Source organism: Rhyacophila brunnea, unplaced genomic scaffold, assembly GCF_057557595.1.
Source record: "Rhyacophila brunnea isolate RB1 unplaced genomic scaffold, BYU_Rbru_1.0 scaffold_21, whole genome shotgun sequence".
NCBI lineage: Eukaryota > Metazoa > Arthropoda > Insecta > Trichoptera > Rhyacophilidae > Rhyacophila > Rhyacophila brunnea.
Window position 1 is genome coordinate 34,442,273 of NW_028232871.1, and position 24,512 is coordinate 34,466,784.

The following is a 24,512-nucleotide window of genomic DNA, read 5'->3' on the forward strand; positions in this document are numbered from 1 at the left end:
TCATGACAAAATATACTGTGAAAGTTTCCTCATATTGCGTATACAAATAAATTTATAAATACATGTTTTTCCAAAGAATTTAACTTGGTGACTGTGTTGTGACAACAAAGAGCGTTAAGGAGTTTTTTCATCACTGAAATACAATGTAAGTATAGGATTATATTTTCGTGATAAAGAGTTAAATAATGAAGTGTTTGTTACTTAAAGTTAAAAAATCCTTTCAATGATGCCTTGGAAGGAGTCGAATGTCCTGTCATTGACATTCATAACATTGGCAATGCCGTTAGTTCGATTACAATTGTGGGATATTATGCTGATGAGTTCAATATTAAGTATAGGAAGGACTCTATCAGTAATATACGAAAAGTTTGTTTCCCCAGGGACCGTTGCAAACGATATTGATCTCAATGTGAATGAAACGGATATTAAAAATAGACAAACTAGGCAAATGAGAGAAAGCTTACATTTATTAGTCGTCGGAAATTTCACTTACCTACATATTCTAATATCACCAAAAATAACGAAATATCTATCGATGATAGACAGTAAATAGAACTAACTACCCTCTCTCATCGTATATAGGGTCAAGTATGGGAAAAAGAGGCCATGTAATTTAAAATCATCTAGAAGAAGACTTATCCATAGAAGAGTATGGAAAAAAAACTGGTAGATAGGTACGATGACAAATTATATTATAATCTAGACAAGAATTCTCGAATCTTCATACACGCAAATTGATTTGATTCAGATGGGCGGAACACCTGAAACCATGGCCCCCACACGAGGGGGCTGACAGGGCTCTGGGGGTCCTGCGTGGCACGTCTACCTTATAAGTGAGATAAAGATACATCATAAATTTGCTCCAATGGTAAAAAAAAGTCGCCTGCGGGGCTATATTCAAAAGTATTAAGATTAAAAAATATATGGTTGTGTAATACAATTTTAAATTATTGTGTGTCGATATTCGACAACTCCATGATTTAATTGGGTGTATTCAAGAATACAAAAAATCGCTAAAAATACACTGAAAACCTTTAATTGTACCTGGAACAGCGCTTGGAAAACGCTTCTGAAGAAAATCACACCGCCTTTAACCCTGCGATAAGCAGTGGGGGGGGGGGCGCCAAAGATCCTGGCCTGGGGGCCCACTTACTTCAGGGCGTGGGGGCCATGCTTGCAATAGATGAATGAATCGCGAATTTTCTTGATATATGCCCATAACGGATAAGATCTGTTGACCAAGATGTTAGTGCAGGATCCCATAGACTTATCGTATACACAATATGCGGAACGCATTCTGACAATTGGAATAGGTTTTAGGGGATAAGATCTGTTGACCAAGATGTTAGTGCAGGATCCCATAGACTTTTCGTATACATAATATGCGGAACGCATTCTGACAATTGGAATAGGTTTTAGGGGTCACAAAGATATATAATGTCGATGTTGCCAGGCGATATTAGTGGTCATTTTTTTTTATTGAGGTTTTAATTATTTTTCTTATAACCCACCTATATGTATCTTGAACACATTGCACTACCCGCTATTTTTATTTCTTCAAGTGAGACGAACCGTTCAACGACCATGCCAATGATATGGTACAATTATTGCATTTTCAATCAATCCCTGATTCGGTCTTGGTTTTATTGAAGAACTCAGAACAATTTTTGGTGGGTTATAAGAAAAAAAAATTAAAACCTCAATAAAAAAATTGACCACTAATATCGCCTGGCAACATCGACATTATATATCTTGGTGACCCCTAGAACCTATTCCAAATGTCAGAATGCGTTCCGCATATTATGTATAAGACAAGTCTATGGGATCCTGCACTATGTGGAAGGTCACATTATGAGAGTGTTAAATTGAGAAAGCCAAATCTCTATTTGGTCTTCAAAGCCTTTTATAAAAAAATATTTTATTTATTTATTGTGTAGGTAGATACATTGTATTGAGGATACTTTAAATAATTGTGATGTGTTTCGTTATTACTGTATTCCACGTTATTATTAACGTCAAGTTGATTGTTTGGTAATTATTGATAATAAATTATGATGATTCATTCACGTCACGAACATAATTATTATATTTACTACTAGAAGATAACATCAAGATAATATGGACATAAATGCACTATGTATAAAATAGAATGTGGATTAGTGAACAAACTGTAATAATAGTATTTAATTTTCCATGATACGTAAGTTCCAAGGTAAATAATAGTAGATATGTACCCACAATATAACATTTTAAATACAAATTGCGACGAATAGCATATCCAGACATTTTTACTAGACGTATTCACAACTATACAGTCATCACAAAGGGCTATGTTGACGTAAATATTGTCAAAATCTGTATTCTTACAAAACCTTTATCTACAATCTACACCAAGGATTTCCAACCCTGCGCCCACCAGCACTTTTTCGTGCGCCCAAAGACTCATTTGCCAAATACTGTTTCGAGAAATTTGTACGTATGCAGTTCGCCGAGTCACACTTCACCGTGAAATTTTGTATCGGAAATATGGTCCAACCTCTTTGGGTCATATAGTACTGAGATAAAATTAATCTATAAATAAAATACGGTTCTTGTCGGTTTATAGCAGGGGGGGGGGGGCAAACTGCGGCCCGCGGGCCGCATGTGGCCCGCCGGGTATTTTTTTGTGGCCCGCCATCATTAATTGTACTTCTGATTACGAATAACTTTTTTATAATTTTTTAAAAAATATTGACAATAGATTAAAATTTGAAGAATATGTTGTTTCGTAAATGTATTATCTCACTACGTCTTCCTTGCGCCTCGTCTCACACCATGTAACCACTATTTTCTACGTTGAAGAACGTGACACATTTAAATACTTTTAACTCCGCGTTGCAAGGAAAAAAATATATGCCCATGATATGGTAAAAAGTTTGAATGGATTTCAATTAAAACTCAAGTTATTCCTTCGACAAATATCGAATAACGACGTGGACCACCTTCCAACTTTGAAGTTGCTGAATATATCAGAATATAAATTTGAAGAATATGGTAAAATTATTAAAACTCTGAATGACGATTTTTCACAAAGATTTGGTGACTTCCGAAAATTTGAGACAAGTTTAGCAATAGTACGCGATCCATTTTCAATAGATATTGATAGTGTACCGACAGAGCTACAACTTGAGATTATTAATCTGCAGTGTGACACTGATTTAAGAGAATTGCATCGTCGTGAAGAAATCTCTAAACTTTACAATGCCCTTAATTCAGACAAATTCGACCAACTTAAAGATTATGCAAGAAAAATGTTCGTTATTTTTGGATCAACCTATATATGTGAACAAACATTTTCGATCATGAACCTCAATAAAAATTCTTTAGGATCAAATATCTCCGATGCCCATCTACAAGCAGTTTTGAGAATATCAACTACAAAATTAACACCTGAATTTAAAAAAATGTTTATTTTTCGTGATAATAAATAGTGTACTTATATCTAAAAATGGTATTTTACTTGCGGCCCGCCGCTCATTTTGCATTCTTGAATTTGGCCCTCCTTCCAAAAAGTTTGCCCCCCCCTGGTTTATAGGAAGCCAGCGGCAAACAAATTTTTAAAATAGCCGATATACTGGATTATTTGTTAGGTTAGGTTTCCATTCTTGAAATTATAAATTTTGCTAAAATCGGCTATGAAAATTAGCGTGATTACCGCCTGCCTTCCTGTAAACCGACTTGTACATAAAACACATGTAATACAACTGAAATACAGTAGAAAATAGGTAATTAATTAAATTAGAAATACATAACAACGCGTATTTTTACCACGTTTTTCTTAGCTCGTATTCTTGTTTGTCTAGTGGTTGTTTATCCAGTACAAATCTTGCAATCGATGTTTAACTAACTTCCCGACTAGCAAGACATTTAAAACTTTTAGAATATATCAGAACACGATGCTAATGCATTCTTTTAATACTTTTAGCCATCTTTAAGTAGAATTTAATTAATTTTCAGTTAATTCTGTTTTGTATGAAAAGTTATTTCGGAAGAAATCCGTAATCCAATCCACTATTATTGGTTGCTAAGGGGGTTGTCCAGCAACTAAATTATTAATATATACGTGCGTTACTATGGAAATCAAAATGACATGTCAGTATTCTATATTTTGTTTGTTTGTTGCAAAATAGCAAAAAAAATATTTGTTGACGATTGCCTTATTTGTCCTAAATTATTAATACATAGAATTGTCAAGTTTATATGATTCAACAGAAAATTTAAAAACGTGGGATATAAAAAGTTCTTTTTATCTTACAATTATTTTTATCTCAGTGCTATAGAGATGACCGTATAGTATACGGTTATCTCGTTCCGATAAGAAAGCTCTCGGCGAACTATGCCACTGTGCTTCTGACATGACCCGGCTCACGGCTAGCTCAATAATGCTACCGGGCCGTCACTGAGGAGACTAGTGATGAATTAGGAGAGGTGGATCTCCTTTGTAGTATCACAACTTTTGAATCCCCGAATAAAACTCTCAGCTGGTGTGGTGCCGAATTTATCCAGGTACCAGAGTTCACAGTCACACAATAAGGTTAACTGACATTGTTCCCGTAATTAAATCTCATTAAAGTATCAGCAAACTATTTATTTGTTCACTATAGGATCTCTGTGAAATCTTTCACAAATTCCCGAAAAGTCACACCTAATTCAGAGAATGTATACGCAGATATTCTTTGGATATTTTTAATTCATGAAATATTTTCCCATAAGAAAGAAAATATAAATTATTCTTTGGTCACACAGTATTAGGTTTATAAAAGAATAGAATTATTTTATTGTTGTTTATAAAGTTTATTTATGTTCACAGTGTATTTACAAATATTTATTTGTGTTTACAGACTTGTTTACAAAAGGTTTGCTTAATGTTTACAAATTTATTTACTAAAATTTGTTTTTATGTTTATGAATTTGTTTACTAAAATTTATTTTATAATTATGTTTACTTAATAAAGTTTCAAAAATTTATTTTATAATCCCGAAAAGATTTGTAAAATTTATTATTACAGACTGAGTTTATTAATTTGTTTTTATAAAACAAATCCGATCGCGTAATTTATCTCGATTACGTCACCTCGTATGATGAGTAATGAAAAATAAAATTAATCCGCGGCGCGTCACTATCGACAGATACGTAGTATTCGTGCTACGTTTTAGCGGCCGACGTCACTACCGACAGATACGAGTTATTCGCGCTACGTTTTGCCCGTCGAAGGGGACTTACTGGTACGTATGAATCGCGAATGTACTGAGAACCGTGTCCCACAAGCTCGCAGAGAGGTCTGCTGCTTACTGAAGATCGCCGGTGAGAAGTGTAGAAACTAATGATTTTACGGAAAAAGGATGTCACCTTTTATACCCTCGGGATGGAGGTTTAACAGGAAACAGTCCGTAAGGGATAGCAGATGTATATCTTTCTCTCACGGGATAAATTTACGTATATCTCCCGTTCCTGGCAACTTTCTAATAGAGATATCTTCTAATTAAATCGGGTTAAATTTACTCTACTTTATTTCCGCAAAATTAAGACTTAATAGGGGTGTTTTAAGCACCCTCTAGAACATGTCCTTTAAATACGTAGTTACGGTGACGTCAGCAAAATAGTTGATTTTATATGATTTTTCGTGTTCAAACGAAGGGGAAAGTTTTTAGCTTTCCAACGAGGTATCAGAATAGGTACTCGTGTACTAAATAAGGGAATGGCAGTCTTTAAATTTAAAATGTCAAAATGAAAGGTTGACACCCACGTACTAGTCCTTTCCACCACTCTTGGCCTTTTTAGGCCAATAGAATTTTACTAAGTTTTAATAAAACTATTTGGAGCCGCAGAAAACGTTTCATTCAATATTTACCTTTCGGACGAACATTATTACGTGAAAATACTATAATATTATACTTAACATTTCAACTTAAATATATAAATGCTTAATCCTAACAAGATGTTATTTACAAGCGACTACAAATTTATTTCGTCCTTAATAGTGGCTTTTCCATAGTAATCTAAACGTAACCTTGAATCTATTTTTATCCGGCAACTCAACACAGCCGGGCCGTAAATTCTAGTCGAACAGAATTCAGTTAAGGTTCAAGGTCACGCGCCAATTTGTGTTTTTTAGTCGCAGTATTTGATTCTTTTATTACTTAGGAGGCAATTAAGATTTATTATTGTTTATGGGTAGAAACCCATCTATACCAGAATCTCAAGTTTTTCCAATTGTTACTTTTACAATATTCATTATAGTCAGCAAGTTATAGCATTAACAAAATCTATAATTATAATTACGCGTCTATAGATATAGATACGCGTTTACAATATTTTTATAACGGTAGTTAACTCCTATCTTGTATTGATAAAATTAGTATTAAAATTCTTTATTTACAATTATACAGTATATAAATTTATAAATATTCAATTTTCTTTTCCAATTTTCATACACTTCCATTATAGCTATAAAAGTTATTGAAGCATGTACCTGCTTAATTTTACGTAAACAATCTCTCCCATAACTTATTTTCTAAGTTTAATGGAGATTTCCCGGAAATTATTTCCGAAATAGATCGATTTGAAATTTCATGGCGTGTCATTTCGAGGTCTGCGGTCACAGCGTTCCAATTACACTTGAACAGTCTCGATTCTCCGAGGCGAAATTTTTTACGTAAAATTTTATTACATTTTACAAAGAAAAGGTTAACAACATACATTTTACTTCCTAATACTAAACGATTACGCTACTGGTTACCTGTTCATGGTCTTTTTCGACCATTTCTTCTCTGCTTCTTCCATAGTTTGGGACCATGGGACTTATATATTCTGTTTGTACCTCGTCGTGAGGTTGTCGCACGGCTATTTGAGAAGTAGAATTGACTACAAGGCTAGATTTGTATAGTTATGTCGTTAAACCATACTCTGCCATAAACACTAACTGAAGGTCGGCGTTTTTGTTCGTGTCACTTCGTTGAAAATATGTAATACCTACGTACAATTTACGTCATGTAAACGCCAAATACAAATCACTGATACGGATTTAAACGGTTGTTTAAGAACAGGAATATTGACATACCTACCTATATTTATTTTATAACTATGAATAATTGTTTATTAATTGAACCGGCGTTTACATGGTAGAAGTCGATTATAATGGTTTTGAGACAAAATGATGAAAAATTGATTGAGGAATTGCCAAAAATGACAAATGCACTAGTTATAAATTATTGTACTTAATTCTTTTTTACTGTTGTATATTTTCTGCATACTTTTTCCAGATATATTTTTGCATTAATAATAAATAGATACAGTTTTATAATTAGGTATCTGTTTCATTATAGTATTGGAAACTTTATTAATACAGGGTTGTTGACTAGGAATTATTGTTTAAATATATAAATAATATTTATTTATCGAATATCACAATCACCATTAGTTGGTATCGATCCACTGCTGGATGAAAGCCTCCACTCTTCTTGATACTTAATTCTTTGCTGCCACGTACATCGACCGAACCCTGGGATCGTATAGTGGCCATTGGGTACCACTTTGTGACGGAATTTGCCTAGTCCATTGCCATTTCATCTACTTTTACGCCGTTTATCACATTGCGCACTTTTGTTTGCTTTTTTATCTATTGGTTTCTGTTGTGGTCTTTCCGCGTTATGCCCAACATGCACATTTCAAATTGCGCTACTCGTGGTTTATTGATTTTTTTATATTATGATTGCTTGTTTCACACGTGTACGTGAACACTGATAGCATACGTTGGTTGAACACTTTACGTTTAAAAGACAATGACAGGTCACTTTTGAATATACTTAATACCTACTATTCAAGCGCCTGAATGCACACCATGCCAGTTTGGTTTTGCGAGAGGTCTCGTCGTACATCAAATTTAATATATATTATGTACTAGCTGAAGTACCCGGCTTCGCACAGGGTCGCTTCGTGGTTATATTTATCTTAGATATTTGAAAAATAATAAGAGGTAATTATTTTGTTAATATTAAAATATCTGTGTAATACAATATGGCAATATGAAAATAATTCTAATATGAGTAAAGGTCAAACATAAGAACACTAAATTAAAATCGAATCCAAAATATGAAAACGTTATTAATGTTATTAATATGTAGTAAAAAAAAAAAAAAAATTGGATGGAACAAACAAACAAAAAACTTTGTATTTTATATAATAATAATTTAGAAACCTTCGCAGGTGTGCGCATAACAACTGACAAAAGTTTCATCGCAATCGGATGAATGGTATAGGAACGCATACGAATAGTAGAAGAAGATGATTTTCTAAATCAGAAATCTTCGTGGGCATGCGCATGACAACTCACCAAAGTTTCATTGCAATCGGATTAATGGTATAGGAACGCATACGAATAGAAGAAGAAGAAGATGGTTGTACTAATTCAAAAACCTTCGCGGGCGTGCGCACAACAACTGGTCAAAATTTCATCACAATCGGATGAATGGCATAAGAACGCATACAAATAGAAGAAGAAAAAGATGATTGTACTAATTCAGAAACCTTTGCGGGCAAGGGCACAACACTTGATCAAAATGGCATTGCAATCGGATGAATGGTATAGGAACGCATAAGAATAGAAGTAGAAGATGATTTTCTAATTCAGAAATCTTTGTGGGCATGCGCACGACAACTCACCAAAGTTTCATTGGAATCGGATGAATGGTGTAGGTACGCATTCGAATAGAAGAAGAAGATGATGGTTTTACTAATTCAGAAACCTTTGCAGGCGTGCGCACGACAACTCACCAACAAAGTTTCATTGCAATCGGATGAATGGTATAGGAACGCATACGAATAGAAGAAGATGGTTGTACTAATTCAGAAACCTTCGCGGGCTTGCGCACAACAACTGGTCAAATTTTCATCGCAATTGGATGAATGGTATAAGAACGCATACGAATAGAAGAAGATAGAATGAAGAAGAAGAAGAAGATGATGATTTTTCTAATTCAGAAACCTTCATGGATGTGCATACAACCACTTACCAAAATTTCATTCCAATCGGATGAATGGTATAGGAACCAAGGAAGAAGAAGAAGATAGGTGTACTAATTCAAAAACCATTGCGGGTGTTACCACAATAACTGACGAAGGTTTCATCGCAATCGGATGAATGGTATAGGGACCATACGATTAAAAGAAGATAGAATGAAGAAGAAGGAGAAGAAGATGGTTGTACTAATTCAGAAACCTTCGCGGGTGTTGGCAAAATTATTGACAAAAATTTTATTGCAATCGGATGAATGGAATAGGAACGCATACGAATAGAAGAATATAAAATATAAGAAAAAGAAGAAGAAGAAGATGGTTGTACTAATTCAAAAACCATTGCGGGTGTTACCACAACAACTGACGAAGGTTTTATTGCAATCGGATGAATGGTATAGGGACAATACGAATAAAAGAAGATAAAATGAAGAAGAAGAAGAAGAAGAAGAAGATGGTTGTACTATTTCAGAAACCTTTGCGGGTGTTAACACAACAACTGACGAAGGTTTCATCGCAATCGGATGAATGGTATAGGAACCATACGAATAAAAGAAGATAGAATGAAGAAGAAGAAGAAGATGATCATTTTTTTAATTTAGAAACCTTCATGGATGTGCATACAACCACTTACCAAAATTTCATTGCAATCGGATGAATGGTATAGGAACGCATACGGGACAGACACACAGACAGACAGACATACAGACAGACAGACATTCATTTTTATATATTAGTATAGCCCATACTCTTCCTGCAAGTGCAAGCAATAAGTTTACAAAGTTTTATCGCAATCGGATGAACGGTATGGCTGCGCATTAAGTACGAACAAACAAACACACAAACACACAAATACACAAATATTAATTTTTATATATTAGATTTATGTTCAAGTTATGTACTCATAAGTTTCATCGGAAAAAATATGACCATTCCATTTTTTGGCTATAAATGTGCTCCTGGCGAAAATATGGTTAGGAATCCCAGTTCTACAGTCCATGTATTCCCAACAGCATGTCCGCAGGATATTTGAGTGTGCCAGCATCAAAGTGTTTTAATACAAAATAAATATTTTTTATACCTATATAAAAATCGTAATTTCGGATAAAGTATTCAACAAATTATAGCAAGGGTATTATTAATTTTCGTATTGATTTCATAAAATATCAGCTAAGTAAATTTTATCATCGGTGTCTGGGATCTGGACACGACTATCCGAAATAGTGTAATTATGGAGAAAAAGTAGACTAAATAAAATTTCACCCCAAATGCGGTCATGAAAAAAAGCTCTGTGAGATGTTATCTTATTTGCCTCACTAAATTCAGTTAAAAACTCGTGGTGTCTCATGTTTCTGTTTAATATGGTATCCATCGAAATAAGCCAAACCGAATTGTTTATTACCCTCCAAACTTACGCTGTTTCTGTTTACAAACATTTACTAACTAGTCGAGCGTTCATGGAGTTGCGTGCGAAACTGTATACAGAAATCGCTTCGTGTTCCATAACGCTCCATTTAAATAACGGTGTTTGTAGATTCACGTATATTTGAAACAAGTATTCCTTATATATAAACAGATTTTTTTCCTCTATGGTAACTTTTTGATGTCTATGGGCTCTTAACTGTCAAATAAACGATAAATTTTCGCATTTTGCCGCTAGATATCCCTAGTAGTCTCTATATGTTAAACTCGCTATTACATACTTTCATATTTCTTTTATTTTTCGATTTAATACTACATTATGGCCGGATAATCCGAATGCCGAATAAACGTTATTGAATAAATTTATATTTATTACAATATTTATGTATAGGAAATATCTTAACGTGGAGGGTAAACAAATAAAAGTAAATTGTTATCGTGATAGTATAGGTACCCACCTACCTACCATATAATTATTATGCATAAATCGATTTCGGCACAATCATGTGAATTGAGTTGTTAAAAATATAATATTATATTTATTAAATTTTCATGAATCTGCGTCTGTGTATTTACTAACGAAACTCTTGAATTCGAAAACGTCGCCGCTTTTACGAAATTTGCGGCATTGTAGATTACGAGGGTGGGTCAATAATTCCTTAGAAAAAAGCATTAAAACAGTTTTTATTTTTGTATTTTTTTTTTATTTCTCAACATAATCTCCTTGGAGCTCAATACACTTGGTTAGACGTTTCTCAATTTTTTTTAAACCGTCAGAAAAATAAGTTTTCGGAAGGTCCTCAAAATAAGCATTTGTCCGATCGATGACTTCTTCATTTGAAAAAAAACGTTGTCCACATAGCCATTTTTTTAAGTTTGGGAAAAGGAAAAAGTCACTGGGGGCTAAATCTGGCGAATACGGTGGATGGTCGACCAATTCGAACTTCAATTCTTCAATTTTAGCCATTGATCGTAAACATGTGTGAACACGGGCATTGTCCTGATGAAAGAGGTTTTTTTCCTGTTTAAATGAGGCCGTTTTTCTTCAATTTTGGTTTTTACCTGGTCCAATAAAGATGCATAATAATCCCCTGTTATTGTTTTTCCTTTTTCCAAATTGTTAACGAAAATAATTTTACGTGCATCCCAAAATACAGTAGCCATAACCTTACCAGCTGATTTTACGGTTTTCGCCTTCTTTGGACATGGTTTGCCTTCGCAATCCACTGCTTTGACTGTTCTTTCGTCTCGGGAGTATAGTGGTGTATCTATGTTTCATCTACAGTCACAAAGCGACGAAAAAATTCATCCGGATTGCGTTGCATGAGCGACAACAGGGCTTTAGAGGCCACCACCCTATTGTGTTTATTGTCGACTGTGAGCAAACGCGGCACCCATCTTGCAGAAATATTTTTCATGCCCAATTTGTCATGTAAAATAGAAATGACGCTACCTTTTGAGATCCCTGTAACCTCAATTATCTCACTCAACTTTAATCTTCGGTCACTTAACACCATATCGTGGATTTTATTGATCATTTCTGGTGTAGTCACCTCTACAGGACGTCCTGAGCGTGGTTCATCCTTTGTTGATGTACGACCACGTTTAAATTCATTTAACCAGTTATAAATAGTTGCAAGTGAAGGAGCAGATGTGCCGTGAACTAAATCCAACTCATTTTTTATTTCCTTTGCTGTTAACCCTTTTATATAAAAATGTTTAATAACAGCTCTAAACTCAATTTTCTCCATTTTCCATTTTCCACAAGCAAATTTTTTTTTTGAATGTACGAGAAACACACAACAACCCGACCAATCTGATTGAAACTTCGCAGCATACTGAATCGGTAGTGCCGCTGCATGAAAACAAACCGCTTACAGTACTAGTCGCGCCACCTGTCGGCTTTTCTAAGGACTTATTGACCCACCCTCGTAGCTTCATCTACGAAAGCAAAGTTTAGTATAAAATAAAGCAGTCAAAATTGAATAAAATGAAGCACCAATTATAGGATCAATTGTAAAATAGATAATACCATTAGACAATAATCAAAATAATTCACTGAATCATAATAAAATACGGAAGAAAACAAGTACCTAAGACAATAAATTATCAACAAACGCGGGCTGTCAGTTGCAATCTGTCAAACATCGATTCGGGCAAATTTTGCAATCGGTTCGCTAAACTTATGGTAGAGGGGCATTCTGTGCTCGGATTTTGCGAGATACTTATATACAAAATCTCCATGAACGCAATTATACGTTTCGCATGCCATCTGGCTTAAAATAGCATTCGAAAATTTTGGATGGATAGGGTATAAAGCAACGAAAAAAGTGTCATACGGCTGAATTTTATTTGCTTCTTATTAACCTACAAAAAATATGTTTTCTCGAACAAAAAAATACGCAAATATTAGGTACTCGTATATAGTTTACACTCTCTAAAACTATGGAAGTTTCTTAAGTCTTACGGTAAAACCAGATTTGTTCCTCCACGTGATCTCCACTATATTTACTTGCATTTTAACACCCATTAAACAAAATGTTGTTATTTTATCCAATGCAGATAAACTAATTAAAAATGGAAGTTATATTGGTTGGAAGACTGAACCCGAATATCACAAACGAAAATGTGTCCACGTACCACGCAGATGAATTGACTGGAGACCACCATCCACTTGGAAATACCTCCAGAACATCTTACAACGACAGTGTACTGTGCTCCGATCCCCGATTTCCTGAGATATACTCGTACATTTCTGGTATGATATTTATTATATTATTGTAATTTTACTTTGTACTTACTTACTGTCGCTCCGAAAGGAGAAGATGGAGCTTTGGGTAGGTCCGTCTAGATCAGTCATCGGCAAACCGCGGCTCGCGAGCCACTTGCGGCTCATTAGGTATTGGCGTGCGGCTCTTTGCCAAATTCCCAATTTTTACAAAAACTTTTGCAAAATTCACAATTTTTATATTTTATCATTGATTAAAGTTTTATTATATTATTTATAATGACATTATCGCAAAACTAATTTTTCCTCCGTGATAGTTGATGCAAAAAGGTATGATCGTTGTTGTTTTAAATCCGCCCATTGTAAAAGTCGACAAATTAAATTTTTCTCCATTTTATATTGACATGAGCACTTTTGAAATACAATTTTATTGGTGGATTTAACAAGCAAAGAGTTATGGAGCTCCAAATTTGTAGGTCTTGCCACCAAAATTGAGGATATGGAGAGAGAAAAATGCAATTTAATTTCACAACACAAGTGGAGCGCTCTAAAAGATCTATATACGGTAGATACTACGATTTTTAATACATGGAATAGCTTTCCTAACTCATATTTGGTCAAGATAATATGTATGAGAACAATCATTTTCAAACATGAAAAATATAAATAGAATTTAGATAAGCCAAATAACCGATGAAAATGAACCGATGAGAGTCGTGCCTGAAATTAAAAACTACAAGTTACATACCAAACATACAAAAACTCTCCGAAGAAATGCAAGAAAGGTCATTGTTCGCATTAGTTTTAAGGAATGCCTGAAAATTGTATGTAATTCATATTTTGTAAAAATTATATTTATAATTTCAACAATAAAAAGTTACGTTAGTTTTATTCGGGAAATCTTCGCTTAATAAATAAACAATTATAAAATGTAATTAATTCATTTAAATAAATCAGATTTATAAAAACATACGTATGGCTCTCGAATATTTTTTTGACCGTTGTGCCACTCATATTTGGCTCCTTTGGTCCAAAAGTTTGCCGACCACTGGTCTAGATATATGCAAACATCGTAAAATACTTCATAAACTCAGAGTAATATTTTAATAAAGAGTGGCTATTGTTCGGCAAAATGAAGTCGTGTTTCTCGCGTATAACGCACGGTAGAACCTCAACTTTATTATTATTAACTTAACTATATACAACTACCTACCAAGGCTACAACATTTAAACACAACATAGTTAACCATATTTTCTAGTAAATTAATTAAAAATAATTACCACTAACTTTAAATTTAATACAAAAATAATAAATTTCAACAACACGTGATCGCAGTTTTTAAATGAATGTAATCATTTAAAATTATTATTTACCGGTGACGTTTTCAAAAAAATATTTAATTCAGCCGTAGAAATTTTATCTTACTCTAATGCATCTTGCGGAAATATAAGCGTGCCAAATGCTTTCTCATTCGCACTTATGGTTCGTTTTTGTTCAGGCTTTGTTCTTAAATGTCTCAACTTTTAATTTGGAATACAATGATGTTTAATAACAGTGTGTACAATAGTTACATATTAGTCATGGCATGCGGTGACTTTTGAAATGATGCATGCTCTTAACTATTAATGGTTTTACCTTTTACCTATCAAAACCGCCGTCTACTCGTTACCTATTGAAATGTTCCTTACTTGAATAGTCTATTTATATTAATATTATCAATTTTTTGTGAAATGAAAGAGATATTTTTTCAATTCAAAGATAAACTTAAAAAAAATATTATCGAATGAGCGATGTTTTTACCCGTGTTTTTAATTTATTATTATTTTTTCAGGTTTGAATTGCTATGCACCGATAGTTTTCACATTTGGATGTTTGGCTGTCTTAATAGTATTTGCAATGTACTTGGACACAGTTAAAAATGTCGTTAAATATGCTCCATCGAAGGCGAAATCGCAAGAACTGTTTTTGATCACCCTATATCCAGTAAGTTCAATATTATCCAGTGAATCTATAATACATGAAATATTATCACTGCGAATATAATTCAGATAAAAAGATTTTTATTTCATTGACATGAAATTCTCACTTCTAAACTGTTAATCAAAATAAATATGAAGTTGGAATAATAATTTCTATTACTGAGTGTCTAAATGCATTATTATTAATTTCTCTAGCTATCATAAATGTGTGATCAGCATCCATTTATAAATAATTTACTTATGGATATACCATTTTTACAACGTTTTTCTTAGCTCGTATTCTTATTTGTCCGGTACAAATCTTGCAATCAATTTTTAATTAACTTCCCGACTAGCTAGACATTTGAAACTTTTAGAATATGTCAGATAACACGATGCTAATGCATTTTTTTAATACTTTTAGCCATCTTTAAGTAGAACTGAATTCATTTTCAGTTAATTATGTTTTGTATTAAAAATTTATTTCGACACCATTATTGGTTGCTAGGGGTCTGGGGTCCTAGAAACTAAATTATTAATATATACGTGCGTTACTATATGACATGTCAAAATGACATTTCAGTAATATTTCTATAAAGTACATTTTTTTTGAACGTTTAAGCTAGTCAAGTCAAGTTTATATGATTCAACAGAAAATTTAAAAACGTTGTGTATAAAAAGCTATATTTATATTGTAATTATTTATATCTTGTTTTCAATGGATTGAATCAGGCATGGCCACCATAAAGGAGGGCTGACAGGTCTCTAGTCTGGAGGCCTAGGCTTTGGGGGTCGACCTGATAAGTGAGATAAACACACATAATGGTGAAAAAGTCACCTGCGTCGCTACTTAGACATTTTAAAATATGTACTTATGTGATGCCATTTTCCATAATTCAAGTGGATTTATTCAAAAATACAAAATATACTGAATACCCTTAAATTTACCTAGAACATAGTTTGGAAAAAGTTTCTGTTAAGTGTCACAGTGCCTTTAACCCTAGCGATAGATAGAGGGGCGATGGGGAACAGAGCTGGGGAACTTACGGCCTTGTAGGCCATTGAGCCTCCTTCATCACGTGCCATCTTCATATCATAATACTCCAAAATCTCTTCGTGAGATATTCCTTCCAAAGATACCTGACTTCATCTCATCTTTAGGCAGTGATATAAATACGACAGCTTTTAATTTGCTTTTGTGAACATAGAATGACCTGCAGTAACAGATGTTTCTACTAGGTACCAAAAATATAATTTATTAAATATAGGTATTGTTTATTTCATAATGATGCATTCATATAACTTTTTTCTTCAGGTGGTAAGCATCACTACTTTATTGGCGCTGGTGATTCCTCGCGCCCAGATGCTGGTGGAACGCGTCACGCAAGGCATGTTTGTCTTCGCCATGTATGAACTCTTCTGTCTGTACATTGCCTACTGCGGCGGGGAGTCGCGACTGATTACGTGAGAAAACACTTATTATTATCTCTAAGTTGTATTTACTCATCGGAGATAAGAGATTGAGAGGTCTATGGAAAAAATGTATATACACGTCGTTGAGACTAAAGTTCTGATTATATTTAGATGCACGTCATGTAGGTACCTACTGTCATGCTGTCACGGCGACACATTTAGTCTATGGTTTCGTCATTTTGCAGAATATTTTGAACGATCACCACCTCTGTAAATTCAATGATGGAGAGTACCAACTCTATAGTATTAGTATTTTTAATTATTATTCATATTCAAGGTAATTTTAATTAATTTTGGTAGTTTCTACGTGTGTATACCCGTGAATAGAACCCAAACTGCAGACCAAAGATAATAGACAACATTCTTAGAGTAAATACATAGTGCTACCGCTAAAAACAAAACACACGCAATTTTGAGATGAATCGAAAATGTGTAGGACTGTAGAAAATGATAAAAAAAGTTTATTGAATTCAGGTGTCGATGTAGTGCGGTTCAACGTGAGGTGACCTCATTGTTGTTCTGGTGATTTCGGCAGATTTGACAATGTTCGTTTAAATGTTCAAAATGTGCTACGGGGTGGGTGCATCAGTTTGATAAAATTTTTAACACCAAGATAAACGACATTAAGTACACACTTTTCCCCCATAGCGGCAGCTTATTGTGACGTCACGTGATAGTACGCGACGTGTATCTCAACATAATCACAATCTAAAGGTTGCAATCTTGGACATAACTCCCGATTCCGACATTTTCGAATAATCAATATATTTTTCTTCCTTACGGTAAGTTATAAGTGACCTCACGACTTGGTAAAACTTTAATTTACTGTGACTATGATATGGTATGTTTATTAGGGAACACGATGTAGGTATTTGCCGAACACACTATGTATTAAAAAAACGTCTCTTTGATTCGTTTTGTGATTTCGGTAATTAGTAACACCCACGATGGCCGCACGGCTTAAGCGTCGGTCTATAACGTTGTCGGTCCCATGTTCGAATCCTGTTTATGAGTCAGAGTATGGACCTAATAGGTTGAGCAAGTGGCTGACATCCATTTCTCATAAAAAATCTGTTGAATACAAACCTCCACTCTGTGGAGGTCCATAATTGATCCCATTAGGATCGGACATGGTCGGAAGGAAGTAACACCATTATGCTTTTGTTGGCTTCAATTAGTTTTCTAATACTTAGTATATATTATTATGTTTATAAGGTGCTCCAAATTATGACGTAAATACACGTAACTTAGTGTGTACCATTCATGTTAATCAGAAAATTATTTTCATTGATCCCAGAGGTGTCATGAGAGAGTAGCTCGCCAAAATTTGTATGTACCATCAAGCCACAAGCGAGTCAACACGCGTCTCCTTGTCAACGTTATGTATATTTTCTATCTATTATGTATATTCTGGGCGTTTTACTGTGAAAATGTTCACGAAAACTAGAGAAACATGTTGATTTAGTACATTTTATAAATTTTAATCACATTATGCGTATTTCATATTAATCGTTACAGTGATTTATTTTAATTCATACAATTTGTCAGGCAGTATTATTTTCCATTTAGAAACTTACCAATATTAAGTTTCACATATTAACTTATTGTGTAACCAAAAAAATGTCAAAAAACATTTTAAAAGCTAATCTTGAAATCTAGAATTTATTACATACAGCATTGTTCAACCCAGAGATTTTAGAATCAAGAAATCGTGCTTATTTATAAACGTCAACCCTTGATGAGATTACATTATTATATTATTCATGTTTGTATAACGTTTTTTAAACACTTAAGATAATAAATGATAAACACACTTACCTACATAACATAAACATGTTATATTTATTTATGAAGGTACTTTATATTGATTTAACCGAGATTAATGTCTTCATAAAAAAGAAACCAGGTGAATGATCGGCACATGAAAATAATTACATTGATAATGGTATGAAGGCTCTAAGGGCGCCATTTTGCCTAGGGAAGTCACTGGGAATAATTAAAGATTTAAATTGTGCACGTTTATGGTTTCAGGAATGCTAAGCCGAGTTCTTTGAATCCAAGAGTAGGACCATGCTGTTGTTATCCATGTTGCACAAGTATCCTGCCTTTGCTCGCAATCAACAAGTAAATTATAAAAATATGTATTTTAACTATTGTATTAAAGACTAATTAATTAATTTATTAATCGTATTAATTTACTTAGTTTATCGTGTGTTATTGTTTTATTGTATTATTGTTTAACATATTTTTATCTTGAGATGTTTAATAGATAGCATTATTATCATTATAGTTACTGACGAGTTGTATAACTTTGAATATTGTTTTTGGCTTACTTAAGATATTTCCCCAGTAATGGGGAACTAAAACAAAATAAATAATAAACATTAATTTGAATAATGAAGATAGCTCTTTTAAAATTAAAATTTGTTTATGCTTAACTAAAAATATTTAAATAGGTACTGTAAACATGAAAACAATATTTCTTTCTTTGAACTTACATAATTTGAAAACACTTTTTGAAAAAATACGATGCCCAGCAGGTTCGAACCTGCGCACCCCGGGATTTGCGCCCATGTACATACTCTGAAAAAAAGATTTTTTTGTAGCTGTTAAAATATTTTTCAAAAGTATTTTTAAATTATGTAGGTTCAATCAATATTAGGTTGTAATATTTTTGGAATTGGAAGATTGTTAATAATATTAATAATATGTTTTATCTTTCAGACGCAATTTGAAGTTTCTGAGGATTTTGATTATTCAGCTTCCAGTACTACAATGTTTTTGTTATTTAGGATTCTTGGCCATGTGGGCTGAAGAAGAGGTAAGTACACGTAATATAATCATATTATTTGAATTAAATTAAAAGTGATCTATTCAGATCTGTTCAGTGATCAGAACAGATCAATAAATAATTCCTATAGGCTATATCCCAATACACTACATTTTGACGCAGGGCTTTGAAAGTGTGAGTGTGAGTGTTCTACGAAAATGAACTACACTTTATATACGTGTAATAGTGTCTGTTGCAACCTTCAAATACACCAATATTGAATGAGCGTGAGCGCATAAACCGAGAGCAGTTGTCAGAACGAAGGACAAGCGTATTCTTAAAACGTGTTTAAGTTTATCCCATATTCTTTCACTCTCGAGATAGGTTGCCTGTTACTCCACACCCGTTAGGTGTTTCAGTTCCCATTATATCTGAGTTCACTGAAACAGATGGAGTGTTTATTTATATACTTACCTATATATATACACCTAAATTATTTGTTAGTGTAATTAAACCAATTAAATTATTTTCCAGACTTAAATACCTGCAATAAATCCAAGTAAAATATATAGTTTTAGGTCAAAAGGATATTAGGCATACAGTTAACGTTTTAATAATAATACGTTTGTTCATTTCAAATGATTATGACAGAAGAAAACTATTAGGTAACATCGCAAAAACAAAATAATTTGTTATTTTTTTGCGTTAAGTTCAATAATAGGTATCTATTATTGGCGTAGGTGGTAAGTTCTTACTCACTGACGTAATGGTGTCTTTATCGATTCTAAATGCCATATCAATAATTATTTAAATGCTTACTTACGTAAATATTTTTTACATTCAATAAATATGATCTTTAAAAAAATAACTAAGTACATGTTTGAAAAGTATATAATTTTCTTGAAACTGTAGTGTTTGCTTCTAAAGATATCTTTCTTACTTATTACTAGGAACCAGGCAACTCAGAATTAATCTGTCCTGTGCCAGGAACATAATATAGATACAATATTATTATGGCCCAATATGGCCATAGAATAACATATTATGACATATGTGTTTTAATACCTATGGTAAAGACTAGATACAGTGGCGTAGCAAGTTGTTTTAGTGCCCGTGGCAGTAACAAAAAGTAACAAAACTTTTATCTACACTACCTATAGGTACATACTAAGTTTAAGCGTGTTCGCCTATTATTAACATATTTAATGAAGAACGGAATATATACTTAATTAGTGATACAAATGCTTAATTTGTTAGATTTGTTTGTTAGTATTAAAATTATATTATTATTCATTATACCTTCTTGCTGATAAATGAAACACATTAAATCTTCAACATAACGTATAAATATCCGGATAAAAATGCTAAACAAGCGATAGTCAAAAAAATATTTTACAGAAATACCAAGAAACTTTATTTTTATTTATAATCACGAGAAAAATTGCTCCCCCCATAATAAGGTCATTTTACAATGAAATTTCCATTTCAATATTTCCGCCTTCTACTCATAAAATTTCCCCCGCGATCTGGGAATACTGCACTGATGTTCGGTGAACAATTTACAATTATTTAGGATGAAGGAACCCTAGAAATGGAGGGTGCGCACCATTTAGCTGCGCCTTTTATTAGTATCGATGTCTTTAACCACCTGACATTTTTTTACGAATTGTGTAACTATAAATATGGTATAAGGTACAAAGTCAATTAGTATTTAAATTTGCAGATTTTTGAAATTTAAGGAATGCAGTATATCACGTATACCTAAAAAAATCTTTACGACCACGTAGTGTTCGGAACCCTCTTCGTTGACTAATTTTTTCGAATATTTCTAGTTCGTCACGTACCTATAACAATATTATTATTTTTGCACCTTTAACGGAAGTACACTTTTTCGTCCGGGCGGTTACCCATATAATACCCCTTGCTCCGCCAGTGTACATAATAAATTATTATAACTGCTAATAATTTAGTATAAAATATTAAAAAATAAATGTAAAAATATTTTTTTTTAATTCTAGAGTATATACAAAGTCTACTACATATACCCCCAAATATTTGTGGAGCTATCAATACTGGTTGCAACATGGGCAATTCTGATAACGATCAACATGCTGAAGGATGATCTCCAGGCGCACTCTATTCAGGGAAAGTTCATATCTCTTCAGCTCCCTTTCCTGGCATGCAAGATGCAGTGGGGAGTTCCTCAGCTACTCATACATTTAGGAGTTATGCCCTGTCATCTTCCATTGACATATGGAGTATTTTGTAACTGTAAGAATATGAATATTTAACTATTGACTTAATAAATACTTCAATATGTACCAAAGATGTACAGATTCGGTAATTTTAGAATTTTTAGATATTTAAGACAATTATAATAATATGTACTCACGTAATATGCATACAATTAAGACGTTTGTACCAGGGATATTAAAGTCTAATCAGGAATAAAAAAATTTATTCTTGAAATCGATTAAATTTAAGTAAGTACATTGGTAATGGAAAATCGATATTATGAACTATCGAAATCAAACTATGTAGTTACCAGTGGCGTGTGGTGAATCCTGAAATGAGGGATCCTATTCAACATAAGCTTTATTTTCAAAACTAGAATACAAGACTCTATTTAAAATATTTATTATGTATAAGGTAAACAATGACATTAATATGGACGAAGCATCTGGAAAAAAAATGACACTCACTTTTTTGTCGGGTCTGCCGAATGCCATAATCTGTTCTAACGCCATTACAATAAAGGTGATAAGTGTCGTTGAGTTTCAAAACCCGCTATATAACACTTTTCATTATGTTGAGAAAATCAACAAAAACTTTTTGAACTAAAAAGGTTTTTGAATGTTTCAGTACTGTTATAGCGGGATTAAATAGACACTTTGATTTTGTTTCATAAATTACAGTTAATCGTAGCGGCTTTTGAAATAGGCGATAACATTTCCATGTAGAGATTTTAATAACGAATCCAACGATATATATATCTTAATTATTTCAAAAAAGTGTTATAGCGAGTTTTGAAACTCAGCGACACAAAGGTGATATTGCTATAAATTCCCGATGCTTTTTGTCGGGTCTGCTGAATTGTTCCGTTCGAACGGGTTTGCTCAAATTAACATTGACACTAGAGACACTGTTCTAACGCCATTACAATAAAGGTGATATTGCTATAAATTCCCGATGCTTTTTGTCGGGTCTGCTGAATTGTTCCGTTCGAACGGGTTCGCTCAAATTAACATTGACACTAGAGACACTGTTCTAACGCCATTACAATAAAGGTGATATTGCTATAAATTCCCGATGCTTTTTGTCGGGTCTGCTGAATTGTTCCGTTCGAACGGGTTCGCTCAAATTAACATTGACACTAGAGACACTGTTCTAACGCCATTACAATAAAGGTGATATTGCTATAAATTCCCGATGCGTGATATCGCATAATGGAAATTGCGTGACGTCTACCTATACATGTGTGAATGTCGCTATGCGCGAATTTACTTGTTAGCTACTGTACTGAGTGCGTTGTCCATTAATAATGTCATTGAAGGTAAAGGATATTAAATAGGTACTAGTGACTTGTTGGGAACTTGCTTAAACTTTCTTTTTAATAAACTTTATTTTTGCTTATTACCTTGGGACTCATTCAAGCCATTAAACCTTGAAACAGGTAAAGTGGTTTTCAAGTAAAATATAAAATTATATATAATATAACTATCTTGGAATAATTTTGAGATGCGCTGCATCCACAGCATCAATAGGTCGCACGCCACTGCTAGTTACTTTTGAATTTTCAAATAACGTCAACGCTGGTGGTTGGAAAGAGGTGCATCTCTCGCACGAGCATAATACAAATGATGCATATTAATTAATTAATTTGATGAACTTTAACTTCCTATAGGCGATATTATATTAAGACATTTTTGCTATTAAGCTGTTTGTTCAAATATGATGGTTTAACATTATTATTATTACATTAATTTGTTTTGACATATTTTTCTAGTGATATACAACACGATGATGATGCTTGAGATGATCGCCTTTGGATACTGGGCGAGAAAATTATATAAAAGAGACTTCCTCCAAACTGTCGATATAGAAAGACGAAACTCACTTCCAGCTGTCGTTAGCGATGAAGCAAGAAATACGACTGAAAGTGTCGAATCATCTAGCTCATTAACAATTACAAAAAGTCATTTAAATCTGTTTTGTTATGATAATCTAGTCGTTGTAAAATTGTGATACTGAGATAACTTAATATTAATAATTTAATAAATAAAAGTATTTTTGTAAAATTATACATTGTGATAATATTATATTATAAATAACCAAAAAAATATATTATTGAAGATGACAACGATGACACATATTATTATTTATGTTTTATTTGTTGGTGTACAAGTAGGTACGTATCTGTTAATGTTATATGCCTACCACTAGTCAAGGGCGGAGGTAGGCTGTTAAGATGCGACATAAATAGTGCACATTAAACTTTGTTGTCATTCGTATTTGTTTTTATTGAACTAATACTACAGTTTACAGATGGTGTTGGTTAGTTTTTAAAAATCAATTAAACCCTGCCTAACCGAACCATAATAGTTTTGGTATATTTTGGGCGATACGACAAAATTATGCATACTTTTTCATTCATACTTATTTGAGTAGGAATATTACACATATTGTTGGTTTATTTTTTTAAATTCATTAAGGCCATCCTCCCACGGCGCAACTTATGTCCGTCGGAACTGAAACTAAAATTCCAGCCAGTATCTAGCTAATGTATTTCAATGGCGGCTCGCTGACGGCGAGACTGGAATCTCTCAGCTTCAAAACGGTCGCGAAGAGATGCGACATGCTCGCGCGGTCTCTGAAGTTTCCAGTCACCGTAAAACAGTGGTACCAACATCATTAGATTTCGGTGAAAAATCATATTTTCTTACCAAAATTGGTTAAATGTTAATTGGAAAATCAAAATAACCTTATGTAAACGCTGCAGCGCGCGTGTTGTCAGTTTTTGTACAACACGGTTGATAGTTAAGTTTGACAGTTTGAGGTTATGTGATTATTATTTTAACTGGGTTTCAGTGGCGCCGTGTGCGAAGCAT

General features: G+C 33.4%; 1 protein-coding gene across 1 annotated transcript in view; it reads left to right on the forward strand.

The window, feature by feature from the left end:
* The first annotated feature begins 45 nt into the window (after positions 1 to 45).
* Positions 46 to 24,512, forward strand: part of LOC147070980 (organic solute transporter alpha-like protein) — a 30,708-nt gene continuing 6,241 nt past the window's right edge. Inside the window, exons 1-6 of the mRNA XM_085949272.1 lie at positions 46 to 145; positions 13,037 to 13,232; positions 15,035 to 15,186; positions 16,477 to 16,625; positions 19,359 to 19,455; positions 21,423 to 21,662. Of these exons, the coding sequence (XP_085805398.1) occupies positions 13,052 to 13,232; positions 15,035 to 15,186; positions 16,477 to 16,625; positions 19,359 to 19,455; positions 21,423 to 21,662 (819 nt within the window). The 5' untranslated portion in view covers positions 46 to 145; positions 13,037 to 13,051. The remainder of the gene's footprint in view (positions 146 to 13,036; positions 13,233 to 15,034; positions 15,187 to 16,476; positions 16,626 to 19,358; positions 19,456 to 21,422; positions 21,663 to 24,512) is intronic.